This window comes from Anopheles bellator, chromosome 1, assembly GCF_943735745.2.
Source record: "Anopheles bellator chromosome 1, idAnoBellAS_SP24_06.2, whole genome shotgun sequence".
Lineage (NCBI taxonomy): Eukaryota > Metazoa > Arthropoda > Insecta > Diptera > Culicidae > Anopheles > Anopheles bellator.
Genome location: NC_071285.1, coordinates 34,081,135 through 34,101,412, shown reverse-complemented (window position 1 = coordinate 34,101,412; position 20,278 = coordinate 34,081,135). Strand labels below are relative to the sequence as shown.

At 40.2% G+C, this 20,278-nt stretch overlaps 1 protein-coding gene across 1 annotated transcript; it reads right to left on the bottom strand.

The window, feature by feature from the left end:
- Nucleotides 1–1,446: 1,446 nt before the first annotated feature.
- Nucleotides 1,447–18,805, bottom strand: LOC131216552 (protein N-terminal glutamine amidohydrolase). The gene is made up of 4 exons (XM_058211068.1): nt 18,047–18,805; nt 2,346–2,648; nt 1,959–2,083; nt 1,447–1,583 (listed from the first exon to the last, which is right to left on the bottom strand). The coding sequence occupies exons 1-4, from the start codon at nt 18,115–18,117 to the stop codon at nt 1,447–1,449; spliced, it is 636 nt and encodes a 211-aa protein (XP_058067051.1). The 5' UTR covers nt 18,118–18,805.
- Between the last annotated feature and the right edge of the window lie 1,473 nt (nt 18,806–20,278).

The window sequence follows — 20,278 nt, the reverse complement described above, 5'->3', positions numbered from 1 at the left end:
CAAAAATAAGCATTGGAGTTTATTGTGAGACATTATCACAACTCAACATCAAACTATAGTAAAGTAATGTTTTCAAAATACTACTAAATAGCAAGTCGACCGCAAGCGGTGGGGGACTCTCTGTTGCAGCTCAGAGCCGCCTGGGGGTTCTAGTTGCCAGACAAGTAAGTAATAAATAGCGAGAATGTAACCGAGCACAATGTTTGGACGTTAACGAAGACAGACGGAAAATATATCGTTGTTGTAGTCGATTGCATTAGTTTATTTTCCTCGTATGTAATGTGCTTTTGCCTTTAGTTTTAAGACAGCATTTCATATTATTTATTTTACTGATTTGTAAGAGTTTTATTTCGGTTACCGGGTTGAAATGCTCTAGTTATTTAGATAACTAATATCACATTGTAGAGTAGAAGATGTATTTTAATGTATAATATTTCGTTATACCCAGTCTGTTGATCAACTGTTGTGGGTTGATCAGTTTCTGCTTTGCTTTCAACAAGCACATATTCCTTCCCATTATCTGGTTCGTTAATGTAAGGTTAGGCGCTGTGCAGACTTTTTTCTGATCAACGTTGATACCAATCTGCTATATATTTTCGGAAACGTTAAGCGCGGTTTGCTGTTTAGTCTTTTTTTTTCTTCAAATGTTTACCTTAACTTCCTAAATATTTTTGTGTCGACATTTTTGGGGTGCATATTAAAAGAGTTCAAGAGATGCATGACTTTACTTCTATTGTGCAAGATTTGTTATTGCGAAAATCTCATTCTATTGTTTGATGTTCTTATTGCGTTATTACAATATTTAACAATGACTTTTTCTCAACATTTTCGCAATATTTTAATTTTTTGCGCATTCTTAAATATAAACGTGTATCTGTTTCAGAAAGCGGATTTGCTCGTGTCAAATGTCAACCATTAATCGCCGTGTTTTATCGTTACTTTCGCAAGCGTAATTAATGGAATTTACCGATAAATCTGTGAAATGCCAATTCAAGTTTTTTTCTCAAATTTTCCCATCGCATTGACTCATGAAGTTGTCATTTTGTTTTTGAGTCATAGTTCTCTGCATATCGGTCTTATGATCGATGTTTTAAAGAAACATAACTACCATGTGTTTAAGATACTTGCTTATATCGCTTACGTTGCCGTTTAGTATTGCCATTGTCCACATGCTGATGCTATCGTCTGGTTTGGATTGTTTTGTATCTCGATCTTGTATTTCGTGCAGCAGCAATCGAGTACTGTTGCTATCTACCGTGAACATGTGTTACAGAACGGTGCAGAAACGGTTTTCTGGTGTTACGTTCTGATAAGGAAGCGTACCGTCTTAATTGCACTCAATCTCACACTGCGCAGTGATTTTGATCAAATTAGTTTTTGCTAGCTATTACTATCAACGGCGTTGAAAATCCGTTTGTCGGATGTAACGTTTCTAAACCTGTTATTTTAATTTTGCGTTTTAGTTCCAATGTTCCGATCCGGCGGTTTGTAAAACTGCTGTACAAAGTGAAGTAGGTCGTGAACTGCGCCTGGTCCTTTACCTGGTTTCATGCATATGAAATCGTCCAAACTATGTGAACTTGCTGAAATAAAAAATAAACAAAAATTAGTTGTTAAAATTGGAAATAACTGTTATTCGTTCTTCTTTGTAATGATTGATCAAAATGTTTTTGGAACTACCAAATAAATTTTAGAAATAAATCAAAATTTCATGACAAGTTCCATTTCATCAGTGGCACATGATAAATCAAACTAATCAATTAATAATAATTAATCAACACAAACTGAATCCTTCTTAATATCTCAAATTAATTCAATAACGCAATCAAATGTATAAAACCATTCTTCTTCATGTACGTCAGACAGCACTACGATAAACATTGCCATCATCCAGCGGTCAGGGGGTCCTAAACGTAAACAATGCAGAACGACGCGTGCGGAATTCCTCATGTACCTACCGTTAGTCTGGATGGGCGTGTAGGAGGGAGGTGGTTTTATCCAGGACCCATCCGGTCTACGCATATGTCGTCGGTCGGACGAAAACTCGGCCAGATACTTCTCTGCCGGTATCACTCGGAAGAACCTGGATTTTCATTCGCGTATGCACGCATCGTGGCGACAAACCGAAAAAGGGAAAGCAGCGTAGGAAAACAGATCCAATTAAATTTCGTGCACCGGCAAATTGATTAACGACGGAATCAAGGTCCGCTCTACCCCCGGCTTGATCGTTTCCATCCAGCGTCGTTTTTGACATTCGACCCGCCAAGTTCGTGCTAGCTCGGGCCACGGATTATCCTTTGGCATGAGCGGCAGACGTCGAACGGATATGCGAAACCACTGCTTACCTGTGATGTTCCGGTGTTAAGGCATAATCCGACCGGAACGTTTCGGTAACGTATTTATGAAAGTAGGTCGGGAACGGTAGGGTCGTGTCGAGATCGAATACCAGACATCGATTGGGTGACGGATTGTGCATGAAAAACACATGGTAGTCCCATATCACCAGCTTCTCGTCGCCGCGGCCTGCCTTTTGCCGCCATAGCGGTACGGTTCGTCGTTCATTCGACACAAACACGGCATAGCATTTCGTCAGCTCAGACGGGTGTGTTTTCTTGACCTGCTCACACAGCTTCCACACGTTTTCCTCGCTGTAAATAAAGGTGTAAAAGAATAGCAAGGACATTTTAAAGTATTTTGAAAAGACGACAGTTTGCCAATATTCTAATGCACAAGAGGCTAACAGTGAGCGGATAATGTTATTATAGGCCAATTATTTGGTTACATTAGTAAAATTTCAATTTTCAGTTTTCATATATTAGCATGCATATTAGTTGCATAGCATATACAGACGTAGTGTAAACATGAAAAATCATAATAAAGCCATAAACAACACCCCTATGTATCATTAAAGTACAATTTTGGAAGACAGAAACCGTTTGTCCTAGTCAGCATTTTGGATGTAGCAACTCTCATACCGGTAACATGCGGCACGTTCTGCTATCTCGGTAGCGTTTCCGCACAGCCAATGACGTGATAGCAACCTACATAAATTACAAATTGATTTACGTTTTCAGTGTCTTCGGAGCACTCAACTCCAAGAATGGAAAGAGATGCATATAAATCTTACGTTCGTTAGATCGTTAGAAAACCTTTCGTCAGTCAAGAGTATTTTCTTCTTGTGGACGTTACGTAGGTTGCAAACGTTGTCCAGCTACAGAAATTCAACTCAAGAAATAGCATCATTATTTTTTTCTCCTCTTAAAGAACGGACTGTGCCGTGCTAATTAATTCTATAGCCTAATTTAATCGACATAACTTAAATCTAAGCATCATGGAAGATGCTGGTGGCATCATAGCATCATTAGCGCAACATAAGAATACTTCACACAACTTTAATCAGGAGTGTAATAATGATTCGCACCACAATCATTTAATCCATTCATTCTTGTCTTAAAAGACGAATTAAATTAAAACAACAACGTTCTCGTTTCTTTGCTGGAAAGTTATAGAAAGAAGTATGGGTGACACTAACAAGGAATAACGCTTACGGTTTTTTCAACATCTGAGGAATGAAGACTGAAGAGGACGTGGAATTCACGTACAGTAAAGAAGACACTAATTGGACAAGATACGATGTGCTAGCTTGATGGGTGACGGCCATCGCATGACATCCGGCGAAACCAACAGTTCTAACATAGCTAAAATTACCATAAAAGTGATAGCTATTGTAATTTATATAACGTATGTCATAAATTAGATGTTAGATTCATTCAATGGACATCAAAAAATCACAAATACCAAGCAATGCGAGTGCAACCATTATATCAATGTGAGCCATTTGGTATCGTCTGTTCTGCACTGAAAGCTACTAATCGACGATCAGGAACTATTAGCAGAGAACCAATGACAAGTAAAAAGTGTAATATTTGGTGCAGTGATGAATAACATATGAATAATTCAAACGCCGATGTTCCGCGATGGTCGCCGATTATATTTTCGACAGAAATGTGTACCTTCTTTTACAGTGGATAGTGCTTTACTTTTCACTCTTAGAATAAATTTCAAGCATTGCATAGTGATCCTTACTTGTTTCGAGTAACACCTACAACTAAGATAACTTTACCAAATTGTGAACAAATTATGCCAATTTATTTTAGATGTGACGAAAATTTAAAGTCGGTCAATTTATTTAAATGCAAACGAGATAATTTTATATCACTATGGAACTAACTAGAATTACCTGTTAGTTTCATTACGATTTTTTTAATTTCGGAAGTGCGATTTTTAACAAATTTTCATGCTATGTGTCTTTTGCATGCTCTGAGCTTCATTAGTTTGTGTTTACGTGTTTGCTAAATAATACACAATGTGTGTACACAGCAACAGTACAAACGATCACGGCCAGTTTAGAGAGCTCGATTAGCTTCTCTTCCACCCCGAACCTTTCGCTTACGAAACCTTATTACTTATTGAGTAAAATGAAATTAGAGTGTGAAAATTTGATAATATCTTTGTTGCGCGATGCGAACAAAACCGAAAAGTACTATGCGAACCCAAAGCCCGGTGAACCGTCGCCGTTGGTAAAGTTTGGCTCATCATTTCGATGGAAATGCTCCGTGCCTGTGTGATAGGTGCCTGTGTCGCTTACATGCCATTAAAAAAACTCACTCATAACAGCAAACGATAATGCGAAAAATCTGAGACTACTAACAACGTAAACCTAACTCAATTGAACACGAGAGTCTAAAGAAAGCCCCCACAAGTCGCCATAGCCATAGCAAAGCATCATTTTAACATTTTGGATTTTCGACCGTTTCCTGCGAATTTATTGTGAACTAAAGGTGTTCAATAATTGAAAACGGCAACTGTTGAATGGCGTTGTGCAAAAGCTTCCTTTCACATTTACCTACCAGTGTGTAATAAATATGAAAAGACCATAGCCCGTGAATCACCGCAACCCATCGAAAGTGAAAAGGCAGGGCCATTTGAATGCCCACCACTTGTACGGCAATGGTGGCTTCGTAATTTTCACTCCAACTCATCAATCTTACCGACAAGAATTGAATAAGAAGCCACTTGTTGGCAGAGAAGTGGCGTGAAACTGCGATCGGAAGCAGTAGTAGCGGAAAATCGCTTCATAAATTCCAACGGATGAATTTATTTCCCATTTGGTGGCTATTCGGCAAGTTGTCTAAGACCGAAATTCCTCTTTACAGGGAATATCATTAAATTAATGATACCAAAATGAAAGGAAGTAAATATTTGGGAAGTTATGTTTTTCCAGTCACATCTTTGACCTCTTTGATGCTACACTTTTGAACATCGATAATGTTGGACCAACGTGAAAAAGCGCCATAATACATTTTTTATCCACAGATTTTTTTTATCAGCACTCGTCAGCTTGTAGACTATAAATAGCTTCATACCAATAAATATAAATCGCTGTGAGTGAATGAAAATAGCTAATTCTACTATATGCTCTCAAGCTGTACTGTCATGCTTTAGCTGCAGTGCGACATCTTACTGAAATGGTTGATTTGATTACAAAATCTTTAAAAGAATCTGCGATTACAGGAGGATTGTGTCTTATGCGGTCCGACAATACTGCATTGTTTGATGATTCCTTAGAGTATCCAGTAGACCCGTAGGCACACTAAGGTAATCGTGAAATGTGAAAAAAGTTTTTGTTTGTTACTCTCCTAAAACACTTTACAACCTACAATACCAGTGGGAGAGAGGTCTCGTATAAGACTGTGCCACAATTCTGGGTCCGTCATAATACGGCCCGTGAAAGTAGCCTCGTAATCGGTCCTCCGGGACTGAGCTGAATTTTTTTTCCGTATAACAAAAAGTGTTACAACAACTGCATGAACAAACCACCAGCCGTTAAAAAAATAAAGGTGCGAAACCAACGACTGCGCAACCTTCAAACGAAACGGCGGCTGTACTGGTTTTGATGATTTAATTTAACCGGAAGTGTTTATGAGGCACAAATAAACTGCAACCGCCAACAGGAACGGTTTATTTGGGGTAATATATAGATTTTATTTCGTCGATCATCAACGCCTTTAATTTCATTTCGTAAGAAAAACTGGGAGGGCAAAATCAATTTGGTGACAGAAGATTATAACATGTACAATTTTTTATAAACTTTGGTAAAAACATTTCCTCCCATAGACGAAATGTTTCAATTAAATGAAACGGTATTAAACGATGATGGTAATTAATGATTAAAATACCATGATGTTGTAAGCTCAATACAATAATCATTTGGTCATCAGACGAGAAGAACTTTAAGCTTTGTTCATCACCTTAGACTGGAGAATTACATGCTTTTCGCGAGTAATACGATTAAAATGTATCGAGAAGCAGCACCAGTAAACAAAAAATATTTGTTCAATCATGAATATTACTCCACCATGCTATCAATGAGAGAACCATGCTATCATGCTATCAATGACGAACATCAAAGATTCATTCGGTCCATCAATCACACTACATATTTTATTTTTCATAGAACCTTCAGGAAAAGCTTCCGAATGATTCAATAGAGAACTCCATTTAAAGGCATTGTAGCGCAAGTCGAGGCATCTGCTGTACTGTGTTTTAAAATCTAAGACAGTATGGTTGGTTTTATTAGTTGATTCGATTGGTGACTGTTTGGTTCATTATAAAAGCGCTAACGCCTGGCTCGAATCTGACAATATTCGTTAAAATTGTATGAATATTATTGTTTACATTGTCAGGCATATCGTGAAATGGCCGTTGATGAGACTCGAGTAATAGTTTAACTATAGTAATTGGTGTTTCTGTCGCTTTTTAAAAAAAAACTAGCTTTATAGAAACAAAAAAAAATACGAACAGCAAGAAAATGTTTTAATTTCATAAAATCCTTGACAAAATGACAAAACATGTTCATGGTATTTTGTACTTAGTTGGTTGTTGAAAATAATTTTATGAATTATTTTTTGAATAACTATACCAAATTGATTTGTAATGATATCTTTGTAAGCAAAGTAACATTTGAAATGAGTAAGTCAAATCAAGTTCAAGGATCAAGCACTAATCAGTACTTTTTGGACAGTACACTAATCAGACTGTTCCATTCATCACACAAATGCTGGGCAGGTACTTTCTAAACATTAAACCACACGCATTTGCATAAACATGACGATTACAATGGAGGTCAACCTCATTAGTCATTCGCCAATGACAGCACAGACGACGGTTGAAAAGGTTATTCCATAAATTTTCGAAATAATTAGAAACCAAACTCGTAGGACCTGCTAATTCATCATTAGGCGATCACAGGGCGCACTTCACCGTCCGGTTGGTATAGAAATGGTAGACCACCTCCTACCGATAGAAGCGTAGAGTAAGCAGTTTACGAATCGGAAAAGTCATTAATTAAACTGCGAAATTAATATGTTATCTTGGGAGGGGTTGATTTCGCGACAGCCACGCTTCGCTGTTTCGTTCGTGGTCCGCGTAAGGACTACTGACTGCCGAGCAAGGTTTGCCTTGGGTTTGGAACAAATCTAAAATATGCTTTAAAGCGGATCACAGGAACCGCTGACCGAAAAGGAGTGAAAACGAATGATTTTCTTCCGTCACTTTTCTGAGCGGACTTTTTAATAATTTTCGCTTGGCGAACCAGAAAGCCCTTAGTACGTTTAGCGTCGTTTTATGCCTTGAATTTTCATCATTCGATCGATCCACGATTCGAATTTGGGTGTCCCGCCGGCATGTAGAAAAAGGTGCATAATACATATTTATTCTACCCTCGGGACGGCGTGCGAAAAACCGTCGGTCGCCATTTTAATCTTGGCGACACGTAGACGAAGGTGAAATACCTGCTGGCTTTTCATTCGGGCGATGATTGTTGCCCACCGCCGTACTATTGCTTCACGTCACGCACATGATCGCGTGTTTTGCTAAAAACGTACACACACCCGAACGCGTGACCGGGTATTTACCAGCTTCTGACAAGGGTACAAGGTCAAACTAAGGAGAACGGGATATGGGGTTTGACATTTTCCACAATCCTTCTAGAGCGCCACGTATGATCCGAAAATTGTTGGGATAGTCGAAACTCATTTTCGCTTATTACCTATCCCTTTTGCCTAGGGACGCAGGCTGTTTCGTGCATCTTATCATGATGTGTTGATGATGATGAAGAATGGCATTATTAAACATATTCGCCCCGATTACACACTTTGGCCTTCGCTGGTTCACAATTTCTAATCTGTCACGAGCCGTAGTTGTTAGTTAATACTGGGGATTGCGTACTTTCTTTGCGTAGTGATTCGATTGATTTGAGGGAGGAATGCGAAACAAGGCCACGTCGGTAAACATGAACGGCACAAAAATGGAAGTACTTGTAAGAAAAGTATTCATATTCATATCCACCGGGTTATAACGTGCGTGCACGACTCAGACTTTTCTTCTAAGCTCCGAACTTTACTTTCTCCGAATTGTAAAGATCACTCATGTACGTCGCACCGGTTCATCGGTTCCGTGAAAAACTTCTGTTTGCAACTTGAAAGAGCTTCAAAATGAATGCAAAAATGTATATTAATGAAAATAAGGATGCAATAAAATAAAATAAAATGTGATCATTCCAAAACACAGCTCTAGTCACTCTAGTCAACTGAATGGAGTTCATAAGAAACATGTCTCAAATGATCAAAAATTCAAATTCCGCCCAATAAGTTTCTGAATTTTTTACACATTTATTTCAATGACTTCTTCTTATTCAACATCAACCGCTGAGCGGTCTTAGCTTCTGCACCAGAGGCAATGTTAATCTCTGTTGCTCTCTGCAACGGTTCGTTTTTACGAAAAATAGGTCTCTGAGTAGAGCGCTTCTAAAGATAAGAAGTTCTATCGACCCGGAATCGAGGAACTACCTAAAAGATGGGAGAAACTAGTAGCTAATGACGGGCAGTACTGTCATTAAGGTAGTCATACGTTTTGTTGTTGTAGTTAGGTCGCAAATGTCAAATAAAAACCGCAAGGATTAATTCACACACCTAACACTAACTGTGGTAAAAAAGAAAACTTTAAATCATTAAACCGATCCTGTTTTCATAACGTTTGGATGCAAACATTATCTCAAAACCATCCCAACTGGGGAAAAAATGCAGTTCTGCCACATTGTTTCTCAAATCAAAGGCAAAAATAACGTAGCTGAGCAAACTCAAGTTCAAGCTGCATATTCACTGTTCGCGTTCACCGCATTCTCGTTATTTTAACTACTTTCCGATATCTAAATAATGCGACTTCAAATAATCCTGAACATCTTTGGTCCAATTGTAAAGCTGACCAAACCAACTAATATACAATTACGAAATGCCTAAGTTTTATCACCAAACTATTTATTTGCCAACCTACGTATCTTTTTGTTTTTTTATCATTTTGAAATAAGTTAATTAAAAATTGTTCACAAAACAACTGCCAAGCAATATGTTTTTAATTATTTGTATTTTTGTGATCGTTTGCTGTGTTTGTACTCCTTAAACTGCGATACCTGCTAAAATTATTATAAGCTCCCGTGGCTTTCAGACGAGCATATCGAATGAAATGAGATATATATAGAGACGTACTGCTTATCCCCTAGAGAAAATAAAACAATTTATCAGATCTTGTCACCGTCATGTTGCAATCGTTCGATCAATGTGTTCAATGCGCTCTTTACTATCTCGCTCTCTCGTATATCTCGTATATCTCTCGCTCTCTCTCTTTCGCTACTCGCTGTGCGAACGAAGTTTATAACGATCCTGTTTCCGATGAAGAAAGTTTCTCCGATGGTCCATCCTACCCAGTAAGATTTATTCAAATAAATTCCATTCTTCAAAGCCTCACATAGTGCTTGGGAAAGGAATTGATTATCTTGCGTTTGCTTAGATTCTTCACCAGGCAAGCTCGTGAGAAAAAAAAGGTCTGTGGCAAAGGGTTCCATTTCAAATTGAGATGTTCGATTGCTCTGGTCAGCTTAAAAATGGATTCGGTATTTTTGAAAGGTGTGAAGGACTGGAGGATTTGCTTTCCATCCCAATTTCAAGCAGCTGATAAAGAGTTTCGAACACTTGTTTACCCAACGCAGGTTGAAAACCATTCCGGGTAACAAACCGCGATTCGGGAGTCCCTCTCGTTCGGATTTGTCCGATCGAAGGCTACTTGGGCTCCCACCAAGTACAATATCCTTTCCAAAACCTAGAAAAAAAAAATTGGCATCAGGTTTGTAAGCGGCATTCTTGGGAAAGAAAATTTACATCGAACTTCTTTAAATTATTCCATGATATTATGAAATAGTTGCATGATATAGTTAGATCAAGACCTCGGCCTTCTTATTAGAAAATATTATGACATTACATTTACTAGTAGGAGACATGTTATTGCAAATACACCCATTGGGACATTCAGACTACGTACAAGTAAAATCAAGTCGAAATCGTCAGCATAAAATGAATGACTTTCAGAAGGTAGCAAAAGAGTGAGATTATTGATGAAAAACAAAAGCAAAAGCGGACTCAAATTGCTTCCTTGGGGAACGCCGGAGACGATTGAGAACGCAGAAGGCAAGATCTGATTAATTTTAGCGCTACAGGCACGGTGTGAGAAGTAAGAGGTGAGCCGGCTCACGAGCAACGGATAAATACATATTTGGCCAGGTCATGTTCGAGATCATGATCTTATGCGAAGTCGTATCTAGTACCAGTAGAAATCGCATGTACCTGCAAATCATGCTCCAAATTAGAGCTGCAACCTTTCAATAAATTTAGAAGGTTAGTAAGAATTTGTTCATAAAGTTTGCGTGAAGCACATACCACAGAAATGGTACGATAATTGGCCAAGTACTTCGTGACGCTTTTCTTAGAGGCGGCAATCATTCATGATTCCTTTCAGAAGAATGCGAAAGTCACAGACGCCAAGGATAAAGAAAACAGAATCTATAGCGAGACCGTAACCGCGAATGCTTTCGATTTCGAGTGAGCGAATGTGCCACATTTTGCTTGTGACTATTCAAAACGACACACGAACATCAAACCTACATTAAACCATTCATAACAGAACCAGAACCTGAATGATTTATTTGATCTAAACAGTTGCAGTTGTTTTATTTGAGTAGTACACATAATTTACATTTAATTTGCACATAAAATAAGTGCATTTGAAAAATATTGTACTTACTTTAGAATGAACGGTGAGAAAGCAAGCAAAAAAAGGGTAAGCTAGCTGCAAGCAAACAAAATCGGTAGCAAAATCGGTAGCAAAATCGGTAGCAAAATCGGTAGCAAAATCGGTAGAAGTTTCTACAATTTCTTTATAACAATTTTAAACATATAACCTTACGGTGTTTTTTGCAATGGGTGAATCGATTGGGCGTACATTTTGAAAAAATGCAGTATTACAGTAAAGTTGTCAAAAAACAATAAATAAAACTACCCTGCCGTGCATTCTTGATACTTTCGACTCATAAATTTCTCTAAAGCTCTTGATTATGACGAAGAATGGCTTTAGTTTTTAACGTATAATGTTCTCAGCTACACAAAAAAACTAAAAATAAAGAGCGGAATAAATCATTCAGTTTCGATATCTTTTCGTGTAGAAGCACGCCCTCGAACACGATCTGCGTTGCGCTTTCGTGGAAAGCGTTGCCCCAATGGTATGGAAATTGCCATAACCACAGGCATACGAACCTTAGCCCTCTGCATCGTCCGAGCGATATTGGCGCCACTCGTGCTGCACTTACCACTCCAGCAGCGCAACATCCGGAATGCAACAGTTTACCAGCCCACAACCAGGCCGAGCCGGTGCTTTTCCTGTTTTGCGTGAAGGTTCGGCGTGGAAAAGGGGCTTCAATTGCACACTCCAGACAGGAATGGAGCATACAATTTCCCGTTTTGACCGGAAAAGCCGCGAACAAGGGAAAGGCTGACCATGGAATGGTATTTTTCAAGAGTAGCGCTGGTTTCGGAAGCACTTTGATATACGAGCAAGAAACCGGGCCAAAAACTACAGCCCGCCAGCTTTTCTGGGCCACTTTTTTGATTCATTCGCTATTCCGCCGCCAGGATCATGGCAAGCGGTCTTTCACTAAAAGTTGATGTAGAACGCCCGGATTGAAGGGTCAATATTCTTGTGGACGACGTAAATTATGGGTACGTGACGGTGCGAAGAGGGCCAGAGCATGGTCGGCCGCTCTACAGTGTTGTCGTGTGGCCCGGTGCCACCTGCTACGTGTGTAAAGCGGCATGATGAAAAGTCGTGCGTGCATCACCACCGTGCAGACGATATCAGATCCGACTGGCGACTCGCCCAAGTCAAACCTACACCGAGTGAAGGCAACCTTTTTACAACCAGCGAACCGGCTGCGAGCTCGCATAAAGGCTGTAAAGTAGTCATTATTGTAGGTTAACATGCGATGGGTATTAAAGCTCCCACAGCTTCCCCGTGGCGATGAGCACAACGGTTTCTCCTTACACACTGCACCCCATACCGTGAACTAGCCGTCCAGCGAACTGGACAGAAGGAGCTGGGCTCAATGTTTTATGGATTCTGCTTGTCAGCTCGTAAAAAGGTTTTTTTCGCACATGGGAGAATGGACAGGCCATGCTACCAAGAGCCAAACTTAGCATTGTAGCCACGAAGTTCTTCAAAACAAAGACATGTACTGAAGTGTAACTTTATAACTCAATATGAAACATAATTGGCTTCCCGATCACTTATCACGGTCAATAAAACACACGATCATTTTCATTCACAAGATAATTCTGTTGAGTAAAAATGTTTTGACTACGACCAACAATGTGAGAGGCTCGTCCAAACATCATCCTTCTCGCTGCACCAATTAATCGGTTTCTACGCCACTCGTCACCCTGAGTTGAATCAACTTGAGTTGAATGCAAAACTTTAAGTCAGTAAATAAATTTATAATAAAAAAAATAAATAAATAATAAAAAAAGATAAATAAAAAAATTAAAAATACATGAATAAATCCTAGACTTGGGGCTATCTAGTTATCTTGGGCTATGAGTTTTCTTTTTCATAAATAGCGCAAAGCGAGTTCGTTTTAAAAAAACTCATAAAAATTGGAATATGTTATATTGACCAAACCTAGCCACTATTTCTTTTCCTTAGTAAAGCGTAGGTGAGAAAATTAAGCGGAGACAAAAGCAATAATTCACCAAGATATTGAATTATCTATTATTTATTATATATGTGCTTATAGCACCATTGCGCTATAAGCACTATCAGTAATAAAGCATATCATCAACCAATAAAAAAACACACATTTCACCATGTTGGCCGGGCAACGGTAATGATACTGCACTCACTTACGAACAAGTATTCATTCACCAAAGGACATCCTTAGCCTCAACGGGACGTTCTACGAAATGCAGCAAAGGTCAGTTGCTATAACAAACTTTTATCTTTCCTTATACCAATTTCGTGACGATCGGAGAAAACGGCAAACGGCCGAACGTGACACAATAAAGGTGCCCTCAGAGGCAAACGTTAGCAACAACTAAAAAAGTCTTCACCGCCTAAGTGCATTGTTTGCTTTCTGCTCTTCGAAAAGGCGTCTGACGGAAACCAGTCAGCCACTAGTCATTCCCTCAAGTCATAGGTCGAAAGACGAATCCCCTAACGGAACAGGATGGGCACAAGAAGTTAAGTATGCTCATATTGTACAAGGATGTTTTTCACATGGCCATCGAATTAAGCACCCAGAAGGTTTATTGCCGATCGGATTCACGCAACCTATTGAGTGCTCAAAACGTCATTGATTTCCGCTAATGGTGCTAAAAAGCTGAAGCAACACAGCCTGCCAGTGTACCCACTTACAGAAGCTGACATAACCATCTGCATTAGCTTGAGTGAAGGTGGCTTTCATCTATGCTCTTGCTATCCGAGGAAGTATATAGCCGCAACGAGGCTACCAAAAACAATCCTATCCTGTCCCAATTTTTGGTTTACGTTCTATTTCCCCAAAGGAACAACCATCAACACACATACCTGTAGGAAGGCAGGTCTCGGCGTTGTCTCGAGCGAGAGTTAGCGGAGGACAACCCCGAGAACAACTTCGAGTATAAAAGGAGGTCGGAGCGCAGAATTTAGTCAGTCGCAAAACAGCAGCAGACCAGAGCGGTCTAACGTTTGTGATCTCAACTACGAAAGAGGAATAAAGTTACGAAAAGGAAGAAAATTCCAGTCTATACTGTTTTCCCTTTCTTACATACCTTTTCTCCAGAAAATATATTTATGAATTGAGCGGAAATAAATGACATACTGTCTTTCTGAATCAGTGTCTACATTCTACATTCCAAGCTTTCTAAGCAAAGCGTTGACCGAATGCGCAAATCTTCGAAAGTGTCTGAGATTTAAGCAAACCTTTGCCAAAATATTCTCATTAATGAATATAACGAGGAGCAAGTTATACAAAAAAAAATTTGAAACACATAGCCTACACTACATGCTTTAGGATGCCAGTGTATCTTCATTCATATCGATAGAGAAGGCACGTCACAGGGTTCTTGTTGTGTACCCTTCCATCTACAATATGTAACAATACGTAATTATTTTATGTATCACAAAAAGAGAATGCCGTGAACCCACCTTATTTCCGGGTATAGTTATAGGGGTATAACTATAGGGGAAGAAACTGAGTACCCGCTCTGATTGATACATTTGTTTGGTAAGTTTTGGTATTTTGTTTGGTGAGTTTAACGTATGCTACAGCAAACATTGTTAACACAGAATAGTGAAATTTTAAACTAGGCTTAAATATCCGGTTTTCGGATACTAAATCAAAACATTTTATCAACATACATAATAAGTATAATATCTCAAAGATTGGGGCCAATTAGTTGGCTGAGAATTAAAATTGTTAAAAAGTAATCCAAAAGTAACAATTGACTAAAATCTGATTATTCAAAACTTCAAACAACCGGTAAGTTCCAAGAAGTCCGCGATGAAAATTCTTATGTACGCAATGTAAATTACATCGATTCTAGGTAAAAAAAAGTCTGAAAAACAAATTAACATTAAACGCCCGACCGTGGTGCGCCCGAGATAACCAACACAAATGCTAAAAGCATTACAGAGACGAATTACAGAGTTTCAGAGAAGTTTGCAGAAAGTATACAATAAACGAAAAGAAGTTGAAAACGAGCACTGCCACCATCGAGAAACGTTAGTACAAACGGACGTCAATGTGGAATGAATAGAACAGATCATTTACGAAAAATAGTATTTTTGGACTCACAAGGAATCTACTAAAAAGTTCTAATTTATAAATATTCCTTTCAAGATTGACTGTGGGACGTGGGACAAGTTTTCAATTGTAGTGCATTACGCAGCGCGCTCACTCTTGGATGGATCTGCTAAAAGTAATGCGTAGTGATGATGCTTCGTCGGCTGATGACTCCTTACATATACAATCATGTCGACAATGAAGAAGTGCTAACAAGACACGCTTGCACAAACGGTCGAAATAACGTAGAACCTTCCGAACCTACTGTCGGCAGACCTTAGCGAAATACTTTATGGAAGCAAAATCAGAAGGCGTGCAGTGAAACACGAAATGGTCAAAGGACGACAACTAAGCACCGACAGCATCTTCAGTCAAGATTTCGGTTCTCTTCGGCTGTGGTCATGTGATCTTACGATGTTTTGCCTAATAACACGACCAAACAACAAGCAACAAAACAAAAAGTATCAGCGATCCTAGTCCTCGCATTTCCTGTGTTCGCGGTTTGGGAATGCCACGCAATCTTCATCATCCTGGATGACACCGTACTTATTTCCTGATGAAATAACGTGAATGTAATGGAAATGAATTTAATGGGCAAAATGTGCCTCCAAGCGTACATTTCATTTCCTGCCATTGCATTACCATTGTTGAATTCCACAGATGCTGCACACACGCTTCCATATTGGCAAAGGAACTGTCCAGCGTTTTACTATTTTTTTAATTCCGTAGTCGCCTTGCTACTCGCCGATAGGTAGATCGTTTTTGGATTAGTCCACTTGACGTATGCACGTGTAACTTTCATGTTAATGAGACAGTTGTGAATCCAAAGAACATTATACGTATACTAATACATAATCCGTTGATCATTCTGCTACGCTGCACCGGTTCATACCCTGATAAAGTATCCACTTGAGTGCAAATCTGACGTAGGTGCTCATACGATAGCTGAGAACTAGTATCGATGCTATTCCATCCTTTCTTCGTAAGTCTTACTGTATGTTTCTATTGTATGCAATGTTTATTAATGCCTGGTGTGAAAAGGCACTGCAAAATCGCTCCAAATTAAAATTCGTTTGAAGCGATCGGAGGCAGGATGAAACAAATTATTAAATATTACTATCAAGCTGAGAAGTCGCAAATTCTAACCAGTCGCAAGCCGCACCACAGCATCCTACAACCTAATGGTCTTACTTGATTGCCTTTATTTGAAGCAAAAGATTACAAGATCCCATTTCCAAGTTCATGCCGGCGTCCCAGCCTTTGAAGATGTTAAGCCTTTCTATAACCTTTCGCAGGCTACATCAAGGTATGGTACACTAAATCCACAATGCGGTCGGGTTGCGTCCATTTCGGTCACGATTACTCGGGTCACGGAAATCCTAATCAAGAAGATTCGCAAATGCGACGGAATGTTTGAGTGAGGCCCGGTAAAACTTTCATTTTTTTCCTACTCACGACTGGCAGTCTAGCACTTCAAATTAACTTCCTCAGTTCGCTGACATAGTAATTGAATACAAGCGCCGCCATGATTTTTCGGGGAAACGAATTGATTGGCATTGGCTTTACTTATTATCTTTTAGTACAAAAAGTGTTGGTAAATGTTTTTCTTCGATAGCTTATAAAGAACTCTGAGAAGTGTATGGAGTGATTATTTTCAAGTTGAATAACCTTTCAAAGTCAACATGTCAAACTTCACATCAACATACTCAAACATTCATTGTTCCCTATCGCCAAATCAGATACTTGTTATTTTAAGAATATAAGCCCCCGTCGTCGGCTTAAGGCAATTACCGTATTGGCGCTCCAAACCAGGCACTTCTGGGTGAGCTTCCAGGGACATGCACGAACTTTCCGTTGGCAAAAAGAATACTTGAGAAGACGAAAGTGTACGTAATGTTCGTTTTCTCAATTTGTTCGGTTACCAGGCTTTGCAGAACAATGATTGAGATGAAGAACGCTCCAAGAAAAAAATGTATGGGAAATTAATAGGCAAAAGATATTTTGCGGACGGTTTGAAGTTTTGTCAAATAACTAGATAACAATTAAAATGTCCACCCTACTCATCCCTTCGACAATATTCACATTTTCCGAACCTTCCGAATTCATTTCCACACTAATCGAGGGCAACACGATGACGAAATGGTTCCATAATAATACCACGTTAACCACAAAAGCAGAACAACTGAGAATATGAATCGAAACAGAGCATCAGTACCAAAAATGCGGGACCAAAATACTTTGCCAAAACGTGTACGCAACATTCCACGCATTTTTGTCAACAAAACCCACCTTCAACATACCACCCGCGAATCTGGTACGGCGCAGGTACTTTGTGCGTCTTATTTCGCGTCTCAAAAAAGAGAAATAGATGAAATACAAGGTAATACGGGGCTCGGAGTTTCTTGTGCGAAAAAAGTGAAAATGCGCTGGAAAAGCAACGGTGAAAAGTGATGCCGCATCCAACGGCGACCCGGCGCCTCCATCAGCAGCCAAAGTACGCACTCTCTGTCTGCCTCGAAGATAAACATGCCTTCGTTTATTCATCAACTGTTAACCATAAAATGTGGCCAGTGGTTTAACATCCATCGATCTGCGGACGTGTGTGTGAGTGTATGCGTATTTATTCACGTTTGCGGAGGACACTCTGAGTTGATGCTGAAAAGATTGACGGCAGAGTGGCCTAACGGCACTTGCCTGCCCACCAGAGCTGTGTGCGAATTCCTTCCGACATGGACGACTTTTCCACTTTCGGCCACCGCTGGTGGCGAATTGGCGATTTTAACTTACCAGTAACATGAAACGTAGGAGCAGTCGCTAATGTTTGGAAACAGCATAAAGTTGGCATCGTTTGTCGACATTTTCACCGCCGATCTCTCTTCTCTCGTTGACGGGTTGCTTTTATGTTCTCTCTGGGCGCTTGCAGTTTTCTTAGGTTGCTGGGTTTTCTTAGGTTGCTGCTGCTGCTGTGATGCTTGCTCTCCCCGAAGCTCTCACTCGAGACAATAGAACATGGCACAAGCGAAAGCTTCTGGCTCTCGCACTAATGGCACAACGAGCTGCTGTCGCGCTTTGTTGATGTTACTGATAGATTTTCCTACCACCCTTTCTCCCAGCAAATCTGTTCCGCACGCTGTGTGTTCATTGTCACGCTTAAATTGTGGGTGCTCTTTAGCTTTTGCTGCTTGGCTGTTGATCTTTTCGGGCTTTAACGTTTACCGTACTCTGGTGCGGCCGCCAATGCTTTAATTATGCTGGTGCCTGATGTCGGCCACTTTATTAGTCTGGCTGGCGGGTGAATTTATGGACTGGATACGCAACGCAAAACCTGCTCAACTAGTCAACTTTGAGGATCTCTGAAACTCACTACGAGTGAAACAAAGTAAACACTCCAAAGGCTGCTACTGACGCTTTCTGTGATTGGGCGATTTGGTGTGTTTTACGTGCGGACGATGAACAATTGCCGCTACTGGCTATCCGAACGCACAATAACTCACTGTGAATTATGCACAACACCGCAAAGACTGGTTCCGATGCTAAAGCAGAGCGCACAAGCACAGTTTGCACTACGGACAAAGAGCAGGGAGCAGAGGGTCGGCCGAGACGCCGCAGACTGGAGTGGTCAAGGGGCTGTAGAATCCTGGCTAGCTCCACCGTACAACAGGAGGTCGGCGAATGTAAGGAACTATCGAATCCGATGGTCGCAACCCATTCTTGGCGCGCCTCTGTGATAAGGATCCCTTCTGAGGACGTCTGAAGGGTGAAACGGCCGTGAGGATAGGACGAGCGGGAACTGCGGTGCGGATGCGGATATAGTTCGAGGAAGGCTCGTCGGACCGGCTAGCCGTTGTTATCGTCGCGAAGCAGAGGAGGCGGGTTGAACTCGGCACATCACACGACAGGCACGAATGTGTACACAAATTATCGTGTGCGGAAATGACATTGAACAGTTACTTTTCAGCACATGGAACGGAACTTCCGAAACACTCGATCTCTGATTAGACACAGGGTTCTTCGATTTCTTCAACGGCTGCGCACTCGCGCAACTATTGTAGGTTGAATCGGGTTTTTTCGGGATCTCTTGGTTGTTTTTTCGTTCTTTTAGATCACGACAAACGTTGGAAACCACCACCAAACCACTAAAGCACTAAAGCACCACTCTAATTTTCAGCTTGAACGTATTATTATTTGTTTATTGTTTATTCGAATTTTAGTTTTTTAGACTCTGCACTTTCTGACCGCAGACCCGGCGTTCCCGCGTTCCCGGTCCCTGGTTTTTGCGTTCTGCGTTCCCGGTCTCTGTTTTTTTGCGTTCTGCGTTCCCGGTCTCTGTTTTTTTGCGTTCTGCGTTCCCAGTCTCTGTTTTTTGCGTTCTGCGTACCCGGTCTCTGGTTTTGCCTTTGCCTTCGTTTTCTCTCAATTTCTCTCAGGGAACTGTGGCGCCATCTAGTGGCGAACGCTTTGGCCTTTTCCGTAATTGCAACGGCTTTTTGAAATCTAACAGTGATCTAAACAGAACCGTTGGAATTTGGGTTTGATCTTAACAGAACTGTCGGAATTTGGATTTGATGTTATCTTAATTTATTTGTTTTAAAACAATTGATTTGTTTGATTCGGCTTATCACGCTTAAATTTCTGCATGAACGGTTGATATCATGAGAAGATGTTTGTCTCGTCCGTAATCGAAGGCCGCTTCAATCGGAACCTTTGCTGTTTGAGGAAAAATGATGGTTTTTTTAAACAGATTTAAATAGCGTCTTGAGAAACTCACAATAAATATCAGTAAGTGCTCCCGTGTCAATCATTCATCAGATTCACTCACTGGGTCTCAGTGCTGACCTGTGTTCCGATTCCCGAAACCGTTTCACAGTTATACAAACTAGCAAACATGCAAACGCTAGTAAACTCCGATACTTGGAGCGCAAGGTAAAATTTTGGGAACTCTCCATCGCCAGGCCATTTTGTCTTCGATCCTCTTGAGTTCGGACATGAAGCGGATCCAGATCCAGGCATGGTGCCAAA